General features: G+C 42.3%; 1 protein-coding gene across 3 annotated transcripts in view; it reads left to right on the top strand.

Annotated features, from left to right (window-relative positions):
- Nucleotides 1-23,295, top strand: part of FILIP1 (filamin A interacting protein 1) — a 117,314-nt gene that overhangs the window by 44,640 nt on the left and 49,379 nt on the right. For all 3 annotated transcript variants that reach the window (XM_060236100.1, XM_060236092.1, XM_060236084.1), the window contains exon 2: nucleotides 11,323-11,601. In XM_060236100.1, coding sequence (XP_060092083.1) covers nucleotides 11,329-11,601 — 273 coding nt within the window. In that variant the 5' untranslated portion in view covers nucleotides 11,323-11,328. The remainder of the gene's footprint in view (nucleotides 1-11,322; nucleotides 11,602-23,295) is intronic.

Below are 23,295 nucleotides of genomic sequence, written 5' to 3'. Positions count from 1 at the left end.
TAACTGGTTGGATCTAGGGGGATTGGATGGGGGAGTACAACCCGTTAAATGACAGACTTCCACAGGTGCCAGAGAAGAAGAGGACTGGAGTTCTCCCTGCTAAGGTGTAGTCTAGCCAGGATGGAGAGATTCAGGGTGCTTAAATCCCCTTAACCCATTCTGAGGCCTGGGAAGACTCTCAGGGGTGGGATGGCACAACAGCAGAGGGCAGATAAGTGGGTCCTAAGAGGGAGGAGCCTCACACCTCTAAAAACTGGCTTGATGGTGGCACTATCCCAAAGAGAGAGAGAGCAGAAAGGAAAGGCCTGGCTGGGCTGTAAACTCAGGATGCCTAAATAAATTTCACACTCCTACTGCGGGCAGAAATGAGTGCTTGTGAGCCCTGTTTCCCCACAGTAAATACCTGAGAAAACCTAGCTGTGAAAGTTAATGACACAATCATTCTGCAGGATTCTTTTAAAAATTATCCTTTTGAAAGCTGCAGGATCATGGGAAGGCTTTCTTTAAAACAAAATTTCTATTTTTAAAAAAGTTCTGAAGCAAACCCTGAAATGCAAACACATTATAAACCTGACAAAACCTCTGGATAAGACCTTCACATTTTTAGTATTCTGTACTTTTCCCTGTAAAGCATAACATCCAACATAAAATAGATTTTGAGCTATAAATGTTAAACAAGATATACTGATGGCTGGTGAGAAAAATAATCATTAAAAACTTGCACAATTGTATTCTGGAACTAGTAAGTCAAGATATAAGTTTCCTATTTCAATGTTCCAAGATGAAAATTTATATTTAATTATCTGTATACTCAACTGCTTTCAACTAGGGTCAAATGTTTCTATTACAGCATGGTAAATTTCTGGTTTCAGTAAGTCTGAGTTTGGCTCAGAGTTTACCATATTCCCCCCCTTTTCAATTACCCTTTTCAATTCAGGCTTCTTTGAGTGTGCTCTTAGATTACATGCTGATTGTAGAAACTGTAAATGTCAAGTTGTTTTTCAGCCCTTTCCCATTACTAACTCCCACCACTCCTTTTTGCAAGGATGTACAAACAATTCATTTAGAAAGGACATGGGAAAATGTGTCTGTTGCTATTATAATTGCTACTACCCTGGCTGGCTATCAGCTGTCCCCAGGGCTATTACTTAAATGGTGATTTCATTTGATATGACTCTTCCTCTGTTAAGCAAAATAATGTTCTGTAGATATGAACAAACAGGGCAGGTCTTGTGAGTCAATGTAGAGACAGCTGGCACCAAGTTACAATTTGAGTCAATGGAGTTGACTCGCTGTGCTTCCGGGCAGAATGTCTAGAGCCAGCCCCTTCCAAGAAAGCTAATCTTCAGGGCATGTACAGACAATCATTTTTCAGGAGCAATGGCTTCCCATCTTTTGGTACCATCATACAAGGCTCAGTCTGGTTGTAGGGACTTGACAACAGTTTAAATGAAATGGAGCAAAGGAGGTGACTGCAAGAGGGGCTAGCGTTAATCTCAAGAAAATGCCTGTTCACTCTTAAAGAAAACAAGCTAGAGATGTGCATAGTGAAAGAATGAGAGAATGGATTCACAGAAAAGGATGACTCTGAAAAAGATGTTCTGAAATATATACACAAACATGTCCAATAGAATTTTAAAATGTGTTCTTCCAGGAAACTTATAGGTATTCACAGGGCTTTTTGAACATATATGAACATATGAAGCTGCCTTATACTGAATCAGACCCTCGGTCCATCAAAGTCAGTATTGTCTTCTCAGACTGGCAGCGGCTCTCTAGGGTCTCAAGCTGAGGTTTTCCACAGCTATTTGCCTAGACCCTTTTTTGGAGATGCCAGGGATTGAACCTGAGACCTTCTGCTTCCCAAGCAGATGCTCTACTACTGAGCCACTGTCCCTCCCCTTTTTTAGCAGGAACGCACAGGAACTCAGTTCCAGCTGGCTTGGTGTGTCCTGAGTACGTCCTGGGTATTCGTTCAAAGATATAGAAAACTTTCCTCTGGCTCAAAAACAAAACAAAACTAAGTCATTAAATAAAAAATCCCCTTATCTGCAACCAGTCAGCAGATAAATTAATGCTGGCTTCCTATGGTGGCTGGTGGGGCTCACTGTGATTGACAGCATGCACAGTGATCTCAGTAACACAGGAGCATTGCCGTACTCTAGTGCTGCTACAGCAATGTTTTCATCTGCTGTGCCTATATGTTCAGTGGGTGCAGCATAGCATCAGAAAGAGTGAGTTTTGAACTGGGAGATTCCCACTGAAAGTCTTGCATCTGTCACAAATTCTCTAGCAGTGGGATCCTAAAGTTATTTTCTGTGTAAAAGCTCCATTGAATAAACTTGAGTAACATTCTGAGTAGACATGCTTAGAATTGTTCTTTTAGTGTCTTTAAGTAAGTATTATTCTTAATTGCACATCTGAATTTTGGGAATGATGATACTGGCCTATTTTACAGGGCTAGCACTCAAGTAGTAAATGAGCATGGGGAAGAGACTCTGGGAATCAGCATTGTGTGATGCCAGTATTATTAAAGTGACACGCACATTTTGTAACAATTGAATGAATGCTCTTTTTGGCATCATAATGCTTTATTCATGTTGTGTCCTAGGCTCAAATGGGAGAACTGTTACTTTTGGAGGGAAGCCGAACAAGCCAGAGCTTGAACTCCACACCAGGGTTCCAGAGAAGGCCTAAGCATGCCCAATCAGGGGAAGGATTGAAACATAAGTAGCCAATCAACATCCAGGCTCATACTGTACCCTGATAGGCCTTTAGGGCCCTGTAAATAGCCAATCCGTGTAGATAGTTAAGGACCAATCAGAAGGGGGCAAGAATTGTATAAAGGAGCGGGAAGTTTGAACAGAGCTCAGTCTGTGTGTGTGTTCCTGAAGTAAAGCTTGCTGAAATCACTCTCCGACTCTGGTCTCTTACTGCGCCGACCCCAGTACATTACAATTCAGTAAGACACTGGATTGAATAGTCTTGCTATGGAGTGATAAATCTGGTTCGCCATTTGTAATATTTTCTATTACAGTTGAGAACCTGAAAGGTTAAATGGATACCAAATAGGGAGATCAATGTTAAAAACAATGAATATGCAACATAAATATTACAAATTTTCAAAAATGCATGTATTTATTACAATTTACTTTTAAAACCATTATAGGCCCAAATATAGGCTCAATATGCACAATTAGAAAGAACCTTATGCGACCCCCAAACAGACATGTTTCAGCCTGGCAACCTTCTTCAGTGATCACACAGTGGTCAAGTATCAATTTAATATTGACACATGAGCATGTGATTCTTAATTTAGTAGAATCCTAACTCAAGTATTCTGCCTCAGCAAACCTTTACCATCCACATAGAGCCAGAGAAATGAAATTAGAATTATATTCATCTTTTTGTTTCTTTTCTGAGTTGCCTGTATCTTTGGATGCTTTTAAATATGTTTGCAAATAAAAAGTGTGCTGAACTGTAGCTCAGTAATATTTTTCATGCATCTAGATGCTCAAGTACTGGTTTAGAGGGTACTGGGTTTGGGATGAAATGTGTACAAGGTGCTGTGGCAGGGCATGCATGTTTTCAAGTCCTGTGCTGATGCTTTCAAAGCTGAAAACAGAAGGTATGTAGGGGAGTGATTGCAAAAGACTACAAGGCCCAGGAATTCCAAACACAGGTATGTTCATAGGAAAACAAGATCCAGCCAAAGGAAGAAACTTCCAACCAGAATGCCTTCCGGCTGATGAATGGCTGTGAAGTGAGGAACTACAAAATAAAATTAATAGTGTACATCAGACTATGAAGACTGACTTATTTTCTGTCATGAGCTACCCATCTCAGTACTGACTGCATCTTGATATGGTAATGTTGTCCAATCTGTGTATCTAGCAGTTTCCTGCTAGCCCTGAAAACAGATGTGTTTTTGTTATCTGTTTGTACAGTCTAAAATTTCCCCTAGATGTTCCAGATAGTTTTGCAATGAATATTTTGTTGATAAGCAATGTTCCCTCTCTGGAGTCTTGTGAGCAAAAGTTCTACTTTGTGAGGTACTAGCATTAAAGCTGTGTTACTTGCGTTAAAGTTGTTAGTGACTGCATAATTTAGTTTAGGAGAGCCAGTTTGGTGTAGTGGTTAAGTATAGTGGTTAAGTGTGTGGACTCTTATCTGGGAGAACCGGGTTTGATTCCCCACTCCTCCACTTGCACCTCCTAGCATGGTCTTGGGTCAGCCATAGCTCTGGCAGAGGTTGTCCTTGAAAGGGCAGCTGCTGTGAGAGCCCTCTCCAGCCCCACCCACCTCACAGGGTGTCTGTTGTGGGGGAGGAAGGTAAAGGAGATTGTGAGCCCCTCTGAGACTCTTTGGAGTTGAGGGCGGGATATAAATCCAATATCTTCTTCTTCTTAGTTTGCTCTGGGGCCATTTTTCCTGAGCTGAGACAAAAATGTATGAGCTGGAGGCTAAAAAATTGTGAGCTAGCTCACACTAACTCAGCTTAGAGGGAGCACTGTTAAGCAGTATCATCTTATGTGCTGTTTACTTCAGAGTACTGTAAAGGCATTAAATGGATTATGAAGTCCAGCAACTTGCCCTGATTTAACAATGACTGAAACGGGTCAGTCCTTGTGTTGAATTGTAGAGTTTGGGGAAATTGGTTATTTGAAAGCACCCTGCATGACAGCAGTTTTCCCAGCAATCAGACTTGACTAAAGCTGCTTGATAACAAAATTAATGTTGTATCAACTGCAGTGGTCACAGATTTTTAAATTGTGTGTAGTGTTTAAGATATCCTGAGAACAACTGGATAAATAGGTGGTATAGTGATGGGCAAACAGATTAAATAAATAAAAGTAAATAATTTAATACCTAGTGCCAGGTGAAAAGTAACTTTTTGTAAGTCAGGCTTTCAATGGGACTTAAAACTGTTTATGCCATTGTCTGGCAATGACAGTTACTATTCTGCTGATTTAAAAATATTTCACTATTTCATTTTGAACTGTTTGAAAGTCACTTTGAGGACAGTGAAGGTGCTCAGGAGAGATGGAAATATTTTAAATAATTAAATGATTTAATTTTTTTAAAAAAAATCAAGTGGGTCATATTGTAATTGTTACCTTTTCAGCAGTGTCTCTGGTACTCCAGGTCTGCTGCAGGTTCTGAATGTGGGAACAGGAATGGTAGACCAAAGTGGAATGTAAAGTCCTCCCTAAAAAGGTAAAGATAGTCCCCCATGCAAGCACCAGTCACTATTGCTAAAAAATTTCCAAACTTCTGGTCAATCTTATCCACTGGTTCAAGCATCAAGGGATCTCATTTGCTCTGTTCCATGGAACAACACATCTTTGCCTCTCCCACATGCAACTGCACCTTGACTATACCACTTTCTCAATTTGATTCTGCTGCAGTGCCCCATGACAACCTGAGCTAGTGCCTCTGTACTAGGAAATGCAATGGGTGTCTTTTGGGGAAGAAGATAGATGGCTGGAGAAGACTTAAATGGATAGAGAACTAGAATTTACTTTCTGTACAAGGTGGAGCAATTGTACATATTGTGATCATCATGAGAAGGAAGCTTAAGGACAGGCAAGAGACCTAGAAAAAAAGAGTCATGTGCACATTATTAAGAGGGTGCATTTACTGACCATCATATTATTTACTGCTTGGGATTACTTCAATATGTTTATGCCATGGAGAAAAACAAATTATTGTGACAGGACTAGCAGTCTTTATTTTAAAAATTCAACTGAAAACAATATTTTTAAAAACCAGGGTATATGTTTTTTTATTTTATTTTATTTTTTTCAATTCTAGTAACAATAGAGAAATGCCATTTTCCTAGTATTGGGATTAGCTGTTTCAAGAACAAAAAAACCCCCTTTTGTAGGCCAACTAATCTATCGGGTAACTTGCCAGACATATTTCTTCCGTCAGACAATGAAACAAATCTGGGTAAATATGAATGAACAATTATTTCCTTTTGAGGTTGCCATTTAAATGTTGGAAGCTATTCTGTAAGACAAATTAGGAAGCAGAAACTGGAGAAATGATGCATATAAGGCTGCATTGAGAAAGCTTTCCTGTTGTCCAGTTCCATTTTATCGTAGTAATATGTGCACTAATTCTCATGTTAGATTTCATGCATGTACAAGTGAACATTTATCCAGTTTTGTTTGCAATGTGAATGTTCTTTGACTGTTTCTTATGAACAGATGTGTATATATACACAGGGCTTTCTTTGTAGAAAAAGCCCAGCAGGAACTCATTTGCATATTAGGTCACACACCCCTGACATCACCATTGTTTCATACAGGCTTTTTTTGCTGAAAAAAGCAGGGACTTGTTTGCATAGTAGGCCACACCCCCTGACACCAAACTGCGTTCCTATGCATTCCTGCTAAAAAAAAAAGCCCTGCATATACATGCAGGATACACATGCATTTGCTGTAACATGTAAATCAGACTAGATTTAAATGCATTAACTGAGACTTGTGAACAGGGTTATGAATCAGCAGCCAGACTGGAGAAGGGAACTTGTTGATTGGTATGAAAAATAATATGTCATTAAGGCAAGACATTTTGTAATCTGATCTTTTCTACATTACCAAGACTATGGAAAGACAGCCTATGGCAGCAGATATTTTAGAAGAGCTATCATGTTGCCTCAGTAGCATCTGAATTGAGCCTTTTTTGGTTGCCCAGAAGCAGAGATGGCCACTGGTAAATCTGTTTGGGATTCTGTCATATGGTGCACTCAGACACTGGACCAATCATGCTCAAACTTCTGCTTCCAATACAGAAACATAGCTGTGCTTTAGAAAAGTAGAATTAGCAGCTGTGACCATATAACTGAAAGTTAAAGATGGGATGAAGGAACATTAAACCAATTCATAAAAATGTGGCGCTAATCAAAGCTATCTTATCTGGCATATCACTATACTAGATTTGCATCTCTGTATCTAAACTCAGCCTCTCTGATTCTATAAATATTGATGATTTCACAGCATTACGTGATTTGGCTCCTCAAAAGCTTTTTAAAGTATATCTTACAATAAATGAAACAACAGTATGTCTTTATTCTTCTGCCATCTTTCTGGTCAGCAGATTCCATGGCCAGATTTCTTTCTGATCTCTGTAAAGCCAGTGCAGAAGCTACATAATTAAAAGTATGCATGATGCTAATTATTGAAAATTGAAGAACTGTTGCCCAGAACAACAAAGATTTAAGTAACCAGATCATCCAGCTATTTGAGCAAGGCTGTAATAGTTAACCCCCTCACCTCCCGAGATGTTTGTTGTCTTGAAAGATCTCCATAAAAAAATACTTCCACACAAATGAAAATAAAATGGATGCAGCTTTTTATTTAACTCCATCAGAAGATAATAAAGTTACTAACTTCAAGGTGGGGCTGCTGGAGTTCTCCTGAGATTACAATTGATCTCCAGACTAGAGAGATGAGGGGCTCAGGAGGGCTGGGCTCAGCCTTTCTGTTACAGCCCTCTGAGATAGATTAGCCTGAGAATGTATAACTGACACAAGGTCACCCAGTGAGTTTCCATGGCAGAGTGGGGATTGGAGATCCTAGTCTGAATCTCTAACCACTGCAAACCACTGGCTTTTGTGGGATGGCTGCTGTTGAGCAGTAGGAAGCAATCAGTCCTATGTGGGTCATGCAAGTCAGGTGACCACAAGCTGCTCAGTTGTAGCTGCTGAGTCCTCCTTCACAGGCCAAAACAACCCTGGAAAGAGTCCTATCCCCAGGCCCGGCCCTTGGCGTATGGCACCCCAGGGGGACTGGCTGCTTGCCACCCCCTCTGCAGGGGCACCCCTGGGCCACCCCCTCCCCAGAACAGGAAGGGAGGGGTGAGCAAAGCCTCTTCCTGATCTCTATTAAGACAGTACGCTCTGAGATGCTGGCTGAAGCTGGTAAGCAGGAGGCTGGTGTCAGTCCTCTGCCGAGGGGAGGGGATGGCCTGCCCACCACTGCTGCTGCCTAATTGCCATCATGAACCGGCGACCATGGCAAAGCAATTAGGTATTTGTGTTGGGTGCCAGGAAGGGCGGGGGAAAGCCCAGTTCGGCATCCTCTTCCTGGCACCCTAGGCAAATGCCTAATTTGCCTAGTGGGCAGATAAGCCCTGCCTGTCCCTCCTCCTGCCTTTTTCTGACAGAAACTAGCTTTGATATGCTGGCATGGCAAAAATGTTGTAGTTCCCTTGCAAAGGTCACTGAGGGCATCCATTTCTTAAAGCACATCTTCAATCAATGGGAGGGTTAACCTTCCAATGTTTGTTTATTTTTAAGATTTGGATTTATTCTGTAAACCTGGGGCATTTTTCACTTCTATGAAAATATCTGTCTTGTCCATGAATAGTTTTAGTCCCTGCATTTAAGTATCCTGAGATATGCAGAGATTAGAATTAGCATACAAGTGGGATCCACAAGAACTTGTGGGCCTAGTAGGGTTGCCACATCTTACCTTGCTTTCAGGGCCCTGGGTCCATTCTGGATGTTCCTGTGCTAGGCTTGCCAATCCCCAGGTCCCAGCAGGGGATCCCCTGGTTTTGCAGGCTCCTTCCCATTCCCAGTCAGCTGGCTGGTGGGACGAAGCCTCACCCCAACAGCCACCATGTGTATTTCCACTTCAGAAGGCTAGAAAAAGCTTTGAAATACTTGCTTTTTAGAAGCTGTGTGTGCCTTTAAATCTGTAGGAGCCAGGCTGAAGGGGGGCGGGGTGAGCCAACAGAACAACATGGATGGTTCCAGTGAACTGTGAAGCTGTAAGAAAGGAAGGGAAAGCAGCTCAGACTTTCCGTTTGTTTTACAATCCTTTCAGAAGTCATTTGCATAGTAAAGAATAAACTAGAACCTTTGGTTTCCCTATGTTAGTCTGAAGAACTTGGAAATTCAGCAACTCAGGAGTAAATTGCCTCAGTAAGACCATACAAGTGTGGGATTGCAAACTGTTTATTTTGCCTGCTTTGTGTGTGCGTGTGTGTGTGTGCGTGTGTGTGAGAGAGAGTACATGGGACATACAGCTGTTTGGGGATGAGGAAATGAAGACCATATTCAGGGGAACTACACTGCTGTATTTTTACTTATTTATTTTAGGGAATGTGAAAGTCTCTTGGCTCCACCCCCAAAGTCCCCAGATATTTTCTGAGTTAGACTTGGCAACCCTATACTGCACACACACATTAAATGTGATTCTAAACATCAAACCAAAATTTAATTCAGAAAAGGGGATGAGGGATTATGTACAGATTAAAATAAATTAAATTTGAATGTTCCTTTGAATACATTTTAATATTCATTTGCACAAGTTTTGACTATTGTAATTAGCTGACATTCCTCATTAAACTGGGATACAGGGAAACCTTTTTTTCTCCCTGACTGAAAGAACTGAGACAAAATAAAGTATCACAGAGATATTTTGATCTAAAGGGAATAATGGCCTTAACTGAGAGCCACTGATTCCATATCTAGAAGTGGTTTGAAAAGCCTGATAGATGCTTTTGAAAGAAGCTGACCATAAGAAAACTGAAGGGTAAAAGGAAAATACATGGAGAGGAGAAGAATTGTGACTAATCTTGTGAGAATCAAAGCCTGCAGTTGCATATATTTCTGTGGAGTAGATTAAACATGTTGTGGCTAGAAAGACTGGGAAAACTAGCTATGAAAAGTTCCAGCTGCTTGACAAGTGATCATGATACTCAGAATAAAACTTCATTAAGTTCATGAATCGAGGCGGTTCGGCAGTGCTGTTGTTAGACCTATCGGCTGCGTTCGATACAGTCGACCACCGGTTACTGACCTGCTGCCTTGCCGACGCAGGGATTCAGGGGCTGGCCTTACAGTGGCTTTCCTCTTTCCTGGATGGTCGGGGACAAAGAGTGGTGATTGGGGGAGAGCTGTCCCAGAGATACCCACTTAATTGCAGGATGCCTCAAGGGGCGGTGCTCTCCTCAATGTTGTTTAACATCTACATGCACCCTCTTGCCCATATTGCCCGGATTATGGGCTCGGTTGCCATCAGTATGCTGATGACACCCAGCTCTTTCTACTGATGGACGACTGGCCTGGCGATGTCCCAGAAAATCTGGACTGGGCGCTGGAAGCTGTGGCAGGCTGGCTCAGGCTGAGTGGGTTGAAGCTGAATCCAGTGAAGACAGAGGTCCTGTGCCTCGGCCGTGGCAGTCTAGGAAGGGAAATTCCCCTACCAGTCTTTGATGGTGTGCCACTGAAAACAGTGTGCAGGGTCAAGAGCCTGGGGGTGCTACTGGAGCCTTCCTTGTCAGTGGAGGCCCAGATAGCAGCCACTGCTAAATCTGCCTTTTTTCATCTGAGACGGGTGAGGCAGTTGGCTCCCTTCCTGGAGCGCAATGAGCTGGCAACAGTGATCCATGCAATGGTCACTTTGAGGTTAGACTTCTGTAATGCCGTCTACATGGAGCTGCCCCTGTGCCGAACCTGGAAACTGCAGCTAGTGCAGAACGCAGCGGTCAGACTGTTAATGGGACTCCCTAAATGGGAGCACATACAGCTAGGCTGCAGGAACTGCACTGGCTGCCAATTGTGTACCGGATTCATTACAAGGTGCTGGTTACTACCTTTAAAGCCCTATATGGCCGAGGACCTGTCTACCTTAGGGACCGTCTCTCCCCATATGTTTCCCAGAGAGTGCTTCAATCTAGCTCGCAAAACCTGCTGACAATCCCTGGGCCGAAGGAGGTCAAATTGAAAACAACAGGAGATAGGGCCTTCTTGGCTACAGCTCCCTGCTGGTGGAACCAGCTACCAGAAGAGGGACAGGCCTTGCCGGACCTTAACCAGTTCCACTGGGCCTGAAATACCGTCCTCTTCCAGCTGGCTTTTTAATGTGGAATTATTATACCATCACTATGCAAAGCTATGTTATATTTGTAGCACCAAATTAATCTGGTTTTAAATTTTGTTTTATTAATGTTTTAATGCTTAACTGAGTAATAATTGTAAATTGGGATATTTTGTTTTATTATTTTACTACTGTAATGCTGTATTTATGTTATGTGAGCCGCCCTGAGCCTGCTTCGGCGGGGAGGGCGAGATATAAATTAAAAATTATTATTATTATTAAATTTAGAATGGATAGTTAAAATTGTAGATCTCTTTTTGGATTTTCCCAATTTATCTATTACATTTATTTGTAGCACTCCCATGGTAAATATGACGTCTACTTGGGTGATGATATGTGATGATGTGATGATATGTAACTTTACTACCCTGTATTGACATTTTAAAATAAATATTTATCATGTGATTTTATTTGTTTTCCTGTGTAGGTCAGGATGAGATCCCGAAATCCAGGTGGGGAAAGCTCATCAAATGGGCATTTTTCCAGTTCAAAGCCCACTACCAATACCACTGAAAATCCAAACCTGCAGGAAGATGCAAAGAAAAAGAGCAAATGTAACCGAAAAAGAGAGGAGATAACAATCTCAGAAACAGTCAAACAGCACAGCAGATTGCCAACACCTGGTGAGAAGAAAAGCAAGAAATCCATAGAACTCTCTAAAGAGGACCTCATCCAGCTCCTTAGTATAATGGAAGGAGAATTGCAGGTATCTCAAAAATTATTTCCTGTAATTAAAAAAAACTAGTTTTGTTTGTAAACTATAAAAAGTATACATGGTTTGATGTAAAAGAACATTTATAATTTATCTTCCTATACTGTGCAATAAGCCATCTTGGAGCAGAATTAACCTCTTGTGAACTAAGGCTGTCCACTCTAGACCTTACAAGAGCTTCCATACTGTCAAAGCTATAATGATGTGCATATTTGGCTAGCAGTGAATAGTGTAAATCTTCCAAATAAATATGAATAGGATTTGTTTACTTGTCAGAGTCACACAGCAGGAACAAACCCACCAGGGATTTTTTAAAATCACTTACTTGTGCTAAAAGCCTGAATTCTGCCTTCAAATAAGTCTTTGTTGTTGTTGTGTTGTTCAGTCGCACAGATGAGTCCGACTCTTTGCGACCCCATGGACAAAGTCACGCCAGGCCCTCCTGTCTTCCACCATCCTCCGGAGTCTGCTCAAATTCGTGTTGGTTACATCAGTAACACTGTCCAGCCATCTCATCTTTTGCCATCCCCTTCTTTTGCCTTCTGTCTTTCCCAGCATCAGGATCTTCTCCAGTGAGTGCTCCCTTCTCATTTGGTGGCCGAAGTATTTGAGCTTCAACTTCAGCATCTGACCTTCCAGTGAACAGTCTGGGTTGATTTCCCTTAGGACTGACTGATTTGATCTTCTTGCAGTCCAAGGGATTCTCAAGAGTCTTCTCCAGCACCACATCTCAAAAGCATCTATTCTTCTGCACTTGGCCTTCCTTATGGTCCAGCTCTCACAGCCATACATTACTACTGGGAATACCATCGCTTTGACTACACGGACGTTCGTTGGCAGGGTGATGTCTCTCCTTTTTATTATACTGCCCAAGTTCGCCATAACTGTCCTCCCAAGGAGCAAATGTCTTTTAATTTCATGGCTACAGTCACCATCTGCAGTGATCTTGGATCCCAGAAATGTGAAGTCTGTCACAACTTCCATGTCTTCCGCTTCTATTTGCCAAGGTTTGATGGGGCCAGATGCCATGATCTTAGTTTTTTTGATGTTGAGTTTCAAGCTTACTTTTATGCTCTCATCTTTCACCCTCATCAAGAGGTTCTTGAGGTCCTCCTCACTTTCTCCCATTAGAGTAGTGTCATCTGCATATCTGAGGTTGTTGATGTTTTTCCCGGCAATCTTAATTCCGGCTTGTGCTTCATCCAGGCCAGCATTCCACATGATGTACTCTGTATATAAATTAAATAAGCAGGGTGACAGTATACATCCTTGTCGAACTCCTTTTCCTATTCTAAACCAATCAGTTGTTCCATATCCCGTTCTGACAGTTGCTTCTTGACCCTTATACAGGTTTCTCAGGAGACATGTGAGGTGGTCTGGTACTCCCATCTCTTTAAGGACTTGCCACAGTTTGTAGTGATCCACACAATCAAAGGCTTTAGCATAGTCAGTGAAGCAGAAATAGATGTTTTTTCGATACTCCCATACTTTCTCCATAATCCATCGAATGTTGGCAATTTGATCTCTAGTTCCTCTACCTCTCTGAAACCCAGCTTGAACTCCGGTAGTTCCCGATCTACATACTGCTGAAGCCTGGCTTGTAGGATCTTTAACATGACCTTGCTGGCATGTGAAAGGAGTGCAATGGTGCGATAGTTTGAACATTCTTTGGCATTACCCTTCTTTGGGATTGGAGTATAAACTGATCTTTTCCAATCCTGTGGCCACTGTTGTGTTTTCCAAATTTGCTGACATAATGTGTGCATCACTTTAACAGCATCATCTTTTAGGACTTTGAATAGCTCAACTGGGATACCATAATCTCCGCTTGCTTTGTTGCCTTCTAAATAAGTCTTAGGCACTGCTAAATGTTGGGTGAAGTTCATTGATTCTTTTCCATGACAGCTCTCTTTTAACAAGTAAAGCAGCTACAAGTGGCTGTACACTGTGGAAGACTGATGTGGGAGGAAACAGTGGGGTCCCACAAAAATTGGTCTTGGGGCTAGTACTATTTAATTTATTCCTAAATGATCTGTACTAGGGCTGAGTAGTGTAATAGCCAGATTGCAGATGACACAAAATAATTTGGGATTGTGAAAACCAAGGCTAACTGTGAAGAGCTCAAATGCAATCTCCACAAATTGGGAGAATGTGTACCAATGTGGCAAATGGAATTCAGTGTTGGTAAGTGTAAGGTGATGCACATTGAGACAAAAAAAAAATCCCAACTTCTAGTGTAGGATGATAGAGTCTAAACTTGCTAAAACTGAAAGGGGAAAAGTTTCCACCCAGCATGGCAGACTCTATGTTAGAAAATGATTAGGAAAGAAACTGAATATAAACAGCTGTTATTGCCCCTGTATAGACCTATGGTGCTACCTCATACCGTGTAGAGTTTTGATCACCATATCTCAAAAAAGACATTACAACGCTGGAAGAAGTACAAAAGAAGGCAACCAAGATGTCTAGGGTATTGGACTACCTTCCCTATGAGAAAAGGTTGTACTCCTCTTTTTCTTCGGAGTAGACATCCCTAGGATTGCTCTCACAACATACCCAGTTAAACTTTGAACCAGGGTTGTAGACATTTCTGTTGGCAATAAATCCAAGTTAATGGGAAGTGGTGGCCATAACCCTGTCAGGAGGACAAGCTGCTTCTGACCCAGTTTTCAAAAGTTCCTGTTCAAGCCATTTCAAAAGGGCTGTTGGAAGCTGCATGCCTCTGTACTTTGGAGCAACTCCAGGCCAGCCATCTGTTTCCTAAACAGGCATCCAGAAAAAGAGAAAAAACAAGAAAAAAGCTTTGGGTTGGGTAAAATAGATCTACTGCTTCTGGACTCAAACCAAGTGATGCTTTGAAAATGAGTAAGAGGCAGAGCTTTTGAAAAGACAATCAGAATAGAATGAAGTATGAATGACATTGTAGATTTAAGAGGACAAACTCACCTTTCTGGACTGGTAAAAACCTTGTTGGGAGAGTGAATTATGGCTGGCTAAGGGAGAGTTAGGAGTTTCAGTTAGGAGAATGAATTATGGCTGGCTAGGGGAGAAAGTCTGAGCAGGTCTACTCAGACCCATCTTATTCAATGACACTTACTCCCAGGAAAGTCAAGACATCACAGAGCTGAAGAAGTGAGCAGTAGTTCAGGGAAGCTCATAGCCTACCACAAATTGTGTTAGTCTTGGAAGTGCTGCTGGAGTCTTGCTCTTTTTTACTACTCCCAGGAAAGCGTTCCTAAGATTAACAAAGGAAATACTAAATATACCGGTTAAGATTGTTTTGGGAGCTTCTGAATGAAGTTTAAGCACTATGAAAATGAGAGAGCGAGAGAGTTGTGGTTCTATAAGAGAGCCTACTGGTTCTCTGCTATTGGCTGTGCCAGGGCTTTTTTTTTTAGAAAAAGCCAAGCAGGAACTCATTTGCATATTAGGCCACACCCCACGATGCCAAGCCAGCTGGAACTCTGTTCCTGTGCACTCCTGCTTTTAAAAAAAGCCCTAGCTGTATCAGACGTCTTAGCCATATCAGTCTCATTGCTCTCTTGACAGTATAGTTCAGATTTTAATATTCACCTCATTTGTAAATCTTTCAAACCATTAAAATGTAAAGTAACAGCTAGAGATTAATGGGTTTACTCATAGATGGATATGTTTCATATTTGAAAACATATAGGACAAATGGGGACCCCGAAGAGTTTTGCAGTGAAGGTACATCATATCCCTCACCTTTGCTTCCTTCCCTGTCACCCTTCTCTAGCAACCTTCTTCCCTTTCACCAGCAATTCTTCCCGCTTTTTCCACCCTCTTCTTCTCTGACAATCTTCCCTCTCTTTCTCCCCTCCCCTTGTCCATCAGTCTCCCTCCTCTCCCTTGTATTTCTCCCCCTTCCTTGACAATCTACACCTTCTCTTTCTCCTGCTTCCCCTTCTCTGACAATATTCCTCCCACTTCTCTTTCCCCCCCCTTCCCTCCTTCCCTCAGTCTCCTCTTGGGCCACTGGGGCTGCTCTTGCTCAAAAACCCACCATGTCAGCAGCAGGGCCCCATCAGGTGGCAGGGCCCCTGGGAGCAACCATGTTGGCTGTTCAGATAAGTATTTATAGGTTGTTGTTGGAAGGCATTTAACCTTCCACATAATTTTGTATGTCTTAAGATTTTTCTGCAGACCTGGGGATCTCCCAATTTTCAAGAAATCACCTTTTTGTCAGTGTGGGCCTGATGCATGGATTTAGATTTCTGCAGATGGGCTCACACTGGGCTATTAGATGTATAGATTTGCAGGAAAGTATCACTGAATATATATCAGTTATTACATTAATACTATATTTTGGGATCCTCTAGTCTGATTTGTGATTGTTTAAGCAATTCCTTAATTTCCTTCTTGATCTACTAGTGTGTTTAGACCCGGATTAACTTTTTACAAAGCAATGCAGTGTGATGACATCCTAGTTCCAGTCCTACAAAATTAGAGACTTCAGTTTCACACTCTACATACTTTCCTCCTATACTTTTGCTTTTATCATTGAGACTTTGGAGACTGCTTAGTCTTCTAGTCCTCAACAAGGGCAATACTTGGATTCATGTGCCATCTGGCATTTACGTGGCCTGTTTGAGGGGATTATAGGCTTGAAGGAACCGCACAGGAGGCTTGATGAAATCAACTAAAAAACAGGTTAATTTTATTTGTATGTGCTTTGGTCGTTTCTTTTTCTCCAGCCCTCTCATTATTACTGTAACAACGTTACTGGAGAACTGGGGCCTGAGAAAGAGTAACAGTTACTAAGCATAGGGTTGTCAGTCCCCAGTAGGGGGCAGGGTAGGGTTCCCAGCCTCCAAGCAGGGCCTGGAGATCGCCTGCTTTTACAACTGATCTCCTGCTGTCAGCGATCAGCTTTCCTGGATAAAATGGCTGCTTTGAAGGGTGGACTCTAAGGCATTGTACCCTGCAGAGGCCTCTCCCCTCTCCAGTTTGGTGTAGTGGTTAAGTGTGCGGACTCTTATCTGGGAGAACCGGGTTTGATTCCCCACTCCTCCACTTGCAGCTGCTGGAATGGCCTTGTGTCAGCCATAGCTCTGGCAGAGGTAGTCCTTGAAAGGGCAGCTGCTGTGAGAGCCCTCTCCAGCCCCACCCACCTCACAGGGTGTCTGTTGTGGGGGGAGAAGACATAGGAGATTGTAAGCCGCTCTGAGTCCCTGATTCAGGGAGAAGGGCGGGGTATAAATCTGCAATTCTTCTTCTTCTTCTTCTTCCAAACCCTGGCTTCTCTCAGATCCACCGTCAAAGTTTCCAGGTATTTTTCAACACAGACCTGGCAACCCTAGAGCAGGGGATCCCCTGGTTTGGACGCCCTCTCCCGCTTCAGGGTTCTCAGAAAGGGAGGAGAGGTTGAATATCCACTGGGCACTCCATTATACCCTATGAAGACTGATCCCCATAGGGTGTAATGGAGAATTGATCTGTGGGTATCTGGGGCTTGAGGTGGGGCTGTTTTTTGAGGTCGAGGTACCAAATTTGCAGCATAGTATCTGGTGCCTCTCCTCAAAAAAAAGTTTCAAAAAGTCTGGATCAGGAGTTTTTAGCCCACTCCCAAAATTATGTTAGCCCTCCTGTATCAGTTTGGTGTTTGCCAGTGCTTTTTCTTTTGATTAAAAAGAAAGAACTGGTACTCATATATAAGGTTGCATCGATTTCCACCAATTGTCCCCCCCCCCCTTCAGGCTTGGGAGAGCCCTCCAAAAGGTGCTGGTACTCTGCACTGGTTAAGTGGCACCTTAAAGCTCTGGTGATTACACCTTAAGTGGCACCTTAAAGACTTAACAAAATTTATTCCAATATAAGCTTTCATGAGCCAGAGTTCACTTTATGAGATGCATAGAAATGTAAATTCATCAAGTTAATTTACACATAGAACAGAGGGGCTATGTGAATAATATACAGAAACTGGTGGGGCTAAAGCACAGGGGTACAGCATTAGCTTTGCATACAGAATGTCACATGGTCAATCCCTCCAGTCAGAAGGCTCAGGTAACAGGTGATATGAGAGATCTTTGCCTGAGTCCCTGGAGAGCTGCTGCCAGTGAGAGTAAGTGATATCAATTTTGATAGTCCTGTGGTCATCTGACTCGATTTAAGGCAGTTTCATGCGTACACTTTTCTGTGGAAAAAATGCAACTCTGGAATTTCTGGAATATTTCCATTACGATTTTGTCTCCTATTATATTATACTATACATTAGTATATTTACACATATTATAAGCCCAACTCAATCGCTGCACTGGGATTGGAATATGGAGGCTGTTTTCTCAACATACATCAGAAGATAATGGCCATGTTACAAACTATGGAACATTTCAGACACTGCCAACCTACCCAGTACAAGGTGTGGAATGCTGCTTCTTATTTTATTATGTGATATTTTATAGATAAGCAAGACTAAAGCAAGGAGAGGACAATGGCTGATGCCCATGTATGAGTGCTTGGTAATGAACACTCAAGGGAAGCTTGGCTTACGGTACCACAATGCAGTTTATATGTCTTTCATTGTCTTATATTACTGCTCCAAGAATAGATTTGTTTCTTCTGATCCATTCAGTAACTGCTTGAGCAAAACACGTTCCTGATAAAAATTAATTTTAATGAAAACAAACATCAGTCACCATAAGAAGCTTTCTTGTGTGCGTATCTGGGCTGGAGGCTCCACCTATTGGCCAATGGAAATGCAACCACTATTTCTCATTTAGCAAAGTATTGGAGTTGAAGCTGTTTTCTTGCTCTGCCATAACATTATGGATTGAACAAAAATTTATTTGAGATGTAGTGCAAAACCATCAGATATTTATGCCTCTGAACAGATTTACTTCAGATAACAACACCTTAAAAGAACTTTGCAAAACTATGTTACTATCTTTGGGGAGGGGGGAGGGAATACATTCCACAGCAAATAGCCATTCACCTCCAAAGATGATATTGGAAATAAACTAAGGCCAAAACAATTTTCTGATTTGGAAATTTACAGCAGTCCATACACAATTGTATTGTACTTTACAAATAATGTTGAAACAAGAGCTCCTTGGGATTGTGGACAAGCATTTTTAAATTTCCTTGGAAAGCCTAGCTCTGGAAGGAGTGAAAAGAAACAGGCAGGTAAGCATCAAACCCAACTTCTAGTGGGCCTACAGAAATTGGTGAAGAAAAGAACAGGGATGTTCTGGTTACTCTCAGTAATTGCAGCCCTTTAAAATCATATGTACATATTATCTACACATGGCTAAATTTGGCAATGAGACCATTTATAACAACTGGCTGCAGCAAAACCCAGGTCAGCTGGCTTATCCATTGTGGTATCTTCTTTCCTCAAGCATGTAAGACATATTTAAACATGCTTTGATTTGTGTGCATAATCTGCAATGACCTATGGGGTTTGCTTCTTCTGCTGCCAAGCATCATAGAACCATAGGCTTCAATGACCTCTCCTTTGGTGCGATACTACAGAGCAAAGCTCTTTTTTCAGTGTCAACGAAACCAGAAGTACTATCTTTCAACCCTTTTAAAGTCTGAAAACATCCAGCAGGGTTAATTCCTTGTCATGGGAATTTGCTGTCCCAAGGCCAGACTACAGATAATGAATTGTGTTAGTGAAAGGCTCTGGAGCTGGTTCTCTTCAGAACAAAGTGACATCATCCATGTAGCTCTCTGGCAATAAAGCAGAACCAAAAGCTGTGTAGGCAGGATATAATGGACAGATGTCTCCCAGTGCTCATTTGATCTATTTCAAAGCTTGGGGCAAGAAGTAACAAAGTGAGACTCCTTTGCATCACTGCAATTGACATCTCCCCGTTTTGTTTCTAAACTTTAGAAATGCATTTATATGAAGTATGAACAGAGATTGAAGAACAGAATTAATTCATTGGCTTAGATCAGTGATTTGCCTAGCCCACTGTTTTGTTTTTGACATTAAGTTTTATTTGCTCTTTCAGGAGAAATACTTATCAGCATGCTATAGTAGAATACCCCATTAAATGAAGTGCTGTAACAGGGTCATAATTGGACTTTTCCAAATAAACAGGGTAGGGGGGTGGGGTTTTTCTGCAGGCATCTATGTGGAAAATGGCATTCAGTTACCACTGGTTGGAAAAAAGGACAATTGCTAGTGAAGACAGTGGTTTAAATATGAAACTGTGAAGCACTGAACAAAGCAGAAGTCAAGTTGCACCTTTAAGACCAACCAAGTTTTATTCAGAATGTAAGCTTTTGTGTGCTCTCTAAGTACACTTCATCAGATAAGGGTATCAGGAAATAGTCATCCACAGTAATTAACTAGTCTCTTTTATGAATAGGAAGTGATGCACAGCCAGTCCTGTGAAGTGTGTGATGTGCAACAATAATGCAAAATAAGCATTGGAAAACTATGAAAATTACATGTCTATAACAATTGTCCTAAATACATGATCCAGAGTTCAAGAAATATGAATCGACATTTATGAAGATATTTTGGTTTTGGTAATTAGGTTAAGGTAATTTTCATAGCTAAAAATCATTCCTGTAGGTGCAGGTTTAAGATTTTTGTTCTATTTTCACTCTCTTGCCCCAAAGATGCTGACATAACAATAATTTCAGGCAACTCAGACGAATGCACAAGTGTGCCATATATAATTTATCTTCTTTTGAAATGGAGAATTAGATGACACATTGGTAATAAATTGCTCCTGAGAACTTTGTCTGTCTGAAAACCAAGTGCCATTGTTCTTTTACCTGGACCAGAGGGCCAAGTAGTTGTCCAACAGAGTAATACAACTGCACTGTATCTGATTTTAGTACCCAAGAAATGCATAACAAGCAGAAGTACATATAAGAGATCCTGGAGGAGGATCTCTAAGGAGATCTGCATAAATTGGGTGAGTGGGCAACAATGTGGCAGATGACGTTCAGTACTGCATACTGGAAACAAAACATTCCAACTTCAAGTATACTTCAAATATAGGCTAATGAGGTCTGCATTTAAGGAGGGGGGGTGGAAACCTTGGTTTTAGATCATTGAAAGTGTCAACCCAGTGTGCTGCAGCAGTGAAAAAAAACAAACTCAATGTTAGGTATCAGGAAATGGTTAGGTATCAGGAAACGGTATCAGGAAATGCTAGGTGTCAGGAAATGGCTGATATTATAATGCGCCTCTATAGATCAATGGTGAGGCCTCATTTTGAATATGGTGGCACTGTATCTCAAAAAGGACATAAAAGAGCTGGAAAAAGTATGGAAGATGGCAACCAAGATTATTAGGGAAGTGGAACACCTTCCTACAAGGAAAATTTGAAGAGTCTGGGACTTTTCAGTTTAGAAGAGAGACAACTAAGGGGGGAAATTGCAGAGGTTTATAAAATTAAGAACTTGAGAGCATCCAATGAAGTTGATAGGCCAGGGGTGTCAAACTTAATTGTAATGTGAGCCAGATCTAGGGGTCCCAACCCTCCCGCTCTGGCGGGGGACCCCAGGATTTCCACCCTCTTCTCCCGCTCCCCCAAAAAATGGAAGCGGGGGGAGAAGGGGGAAACGGCAACCCTACCCCAAGCCATTCCTCAGGAAATGGTGCGGGAGGGAGCCCCTCTCGCTCCTCCCGAGGAGACCCTACCGCCAGGCACAGGCTGTGCCTCGAGCGCAGCATGGCCCGGGCACCTGCTGGCTGGCTCCTCCCCCCCTCCGCGCCCTGCTGCGCTCCAAGGCCCCGCCAGCCACAAAGGGCAACCCCCCTTTCCTTCCCCCCAGGCCAGCTGGAGGGGCGCTCAGGCGCCCGCTGGCCTCTCGAGCAAGAAGGCTCCAAAAGGCAAGGAGGGAAGGGGACGGGAGGGAGGGAGCCTTCGCGTTGGGGCGGGGGAGGCCAACGTGCAGGAGCTCCGGACCGGAGAAGGGCAGCACACAAACACACACGGCCCAGCAGGAGCGCCCCTGCCCAGCGCGCCGCCAAAGAGGCAGTCCCTCTCTCTGCTCCCGAGGAGTCCCTGCCAGTTTGGTGTAGTGGTTAAGTGTGCGGATCTCTTAAGTGTAAGGGTCTCTGTTATGGGGGAGGAAGGGAAAGGCGATTGTGAGCTGCTTTGAGACTCTTCGGAGTGGAGCGCAGCCAGCCACGGGAGAGGGTGACTCCCGCTTCTCCTCAAGACCAGCCGGAGGGGGGCGCTCTGGAGGGCGAACCCAAATGGCAAAGAGGGCAGGGGACGGGAGGGAGGGAGGGAGCTGTCAGGGGTGGGGGGAAGGCGAAGGTGCCAGAGCTCGGGAGAAGCGCAGCAGCCCCCGTCCTAGCGCGCTCCCAACCTATAATAAAATCCATTATTAACCAAAGGATTTTCAGTGGTCTATCTCCGTAGACATTGACAGAGATCTCTGCTCACCTCATCTCTCGTAGACTCACCATTTTGAGCTAAGAAATATTAATATTCCCCTATAAAAAGTTAGTTGAGGCGTAACAGAACTAGGTGTCATATGTTTTCTAAGCTGTCATAATTTAGTATCCATATTCCTGGAGTAAGGACAAATAGACACAAACCCAGCCAGTACTAGTTCTGTGTACTATTGAAAAACTATTGTACTATTCTGAATGTTCAGGAACTGTCTAGAGAACTTCTCTTTTACCTGATAGATAGCAGCTAGTATATTCCCAACAGCACTTGTGGCTGAGAACAGCCACCTGAATCTCTTCAGAGGCCCATCATGTGAAGTTTGATTCATGCTCTTTGTTAGGCCTGTGTGAAAACCTTACAAAGTCCTTTGGAATTTAGAAAATGTGCTACTGGAATGATCACAACATGGCATTGGGGTCCCATGACCTTATCTTATTTCTGATCCTGCTGGGCAGCAGCTGTTGAACTATTAATAAACAGACCAAGTAACAGGGTGTTCATATCCAGGTTTTGATAGCTACTTTAATGGCATAATCAGAAGAAAAAAACATGGACTTGGTAAACGTTAATCCTCTATTTCATGGCGCCTGTGCTTATATACCTCCAGCTATGCACCATGGAGATTTAGGAGAGCCATCTTGGGAAGTAAATAATTCCAGATGAATTCCCAGTGATTTCATTGACCTCAATATATGAATGATGTTATTATTCTTTAATGTTATCAAACCCTTACCATTGCCTTCTGGACATAGTTCATTGTATTACAGAAGTGTCAATATCTGTCAATCAGGAAAGTTTAACATAGCATTTCAATTATCTGGGAAACAAAGTTGTTACCAGCTCAAAGTCAAGATTAAGAAAGGGGTGGGGAGAGTGAAATAGATTGGCTTCATGGGCTAGTTATAGCAGGCTAAAGAACCTATTATTGCTTTTATTCAGTACAGAAAATTTTGGTCAATGTCCAGACTGCTCTTTTTTATTGGAGAGAATATTCCTTATTAGTAGCTTTAATCCAGAAAGTGGCTAAATGTACAGGAGAAATACAGAAATGCTTTAAAGATTCCATTTGTGCTCCCCCTCCAAATGCTCAATTGGATCAGATCAAAGACCATCTTTCCATCATTCTGTTTCCATCAATAATCAGCTAGAAGTTTCTAGATGCTCACAACAAACAAGGTATGATGGACCAACAGTAATCCCTTATTTGGTCCCAGTTCTGTTTCTCAGAAATATGACTCCAAACAATGAGGATTTTATTCAGCTGGGAGAGCTAATGGATAATAGCTAGACATATTTCTGA

Source organism: Heteronotia binoei, chromosome 1, assembly GCF_032191835.1.
Source record: "Heteronotia binoei isolate CCM8104 ecotype False Entrance Well chromosome 1, APGP_CSIRO_Hbin_v1, whole genome shotgun sequence".
Lineage (NCBI taxonomy): Eukaryota > Metazoa > Chordata > Lepidosauria > Squamata > Gekkonidae > Heteronotia > Heteronotia binoei.
This window is presented reverse-complemented; position numbering and strand designations above follow the sequence as displayed.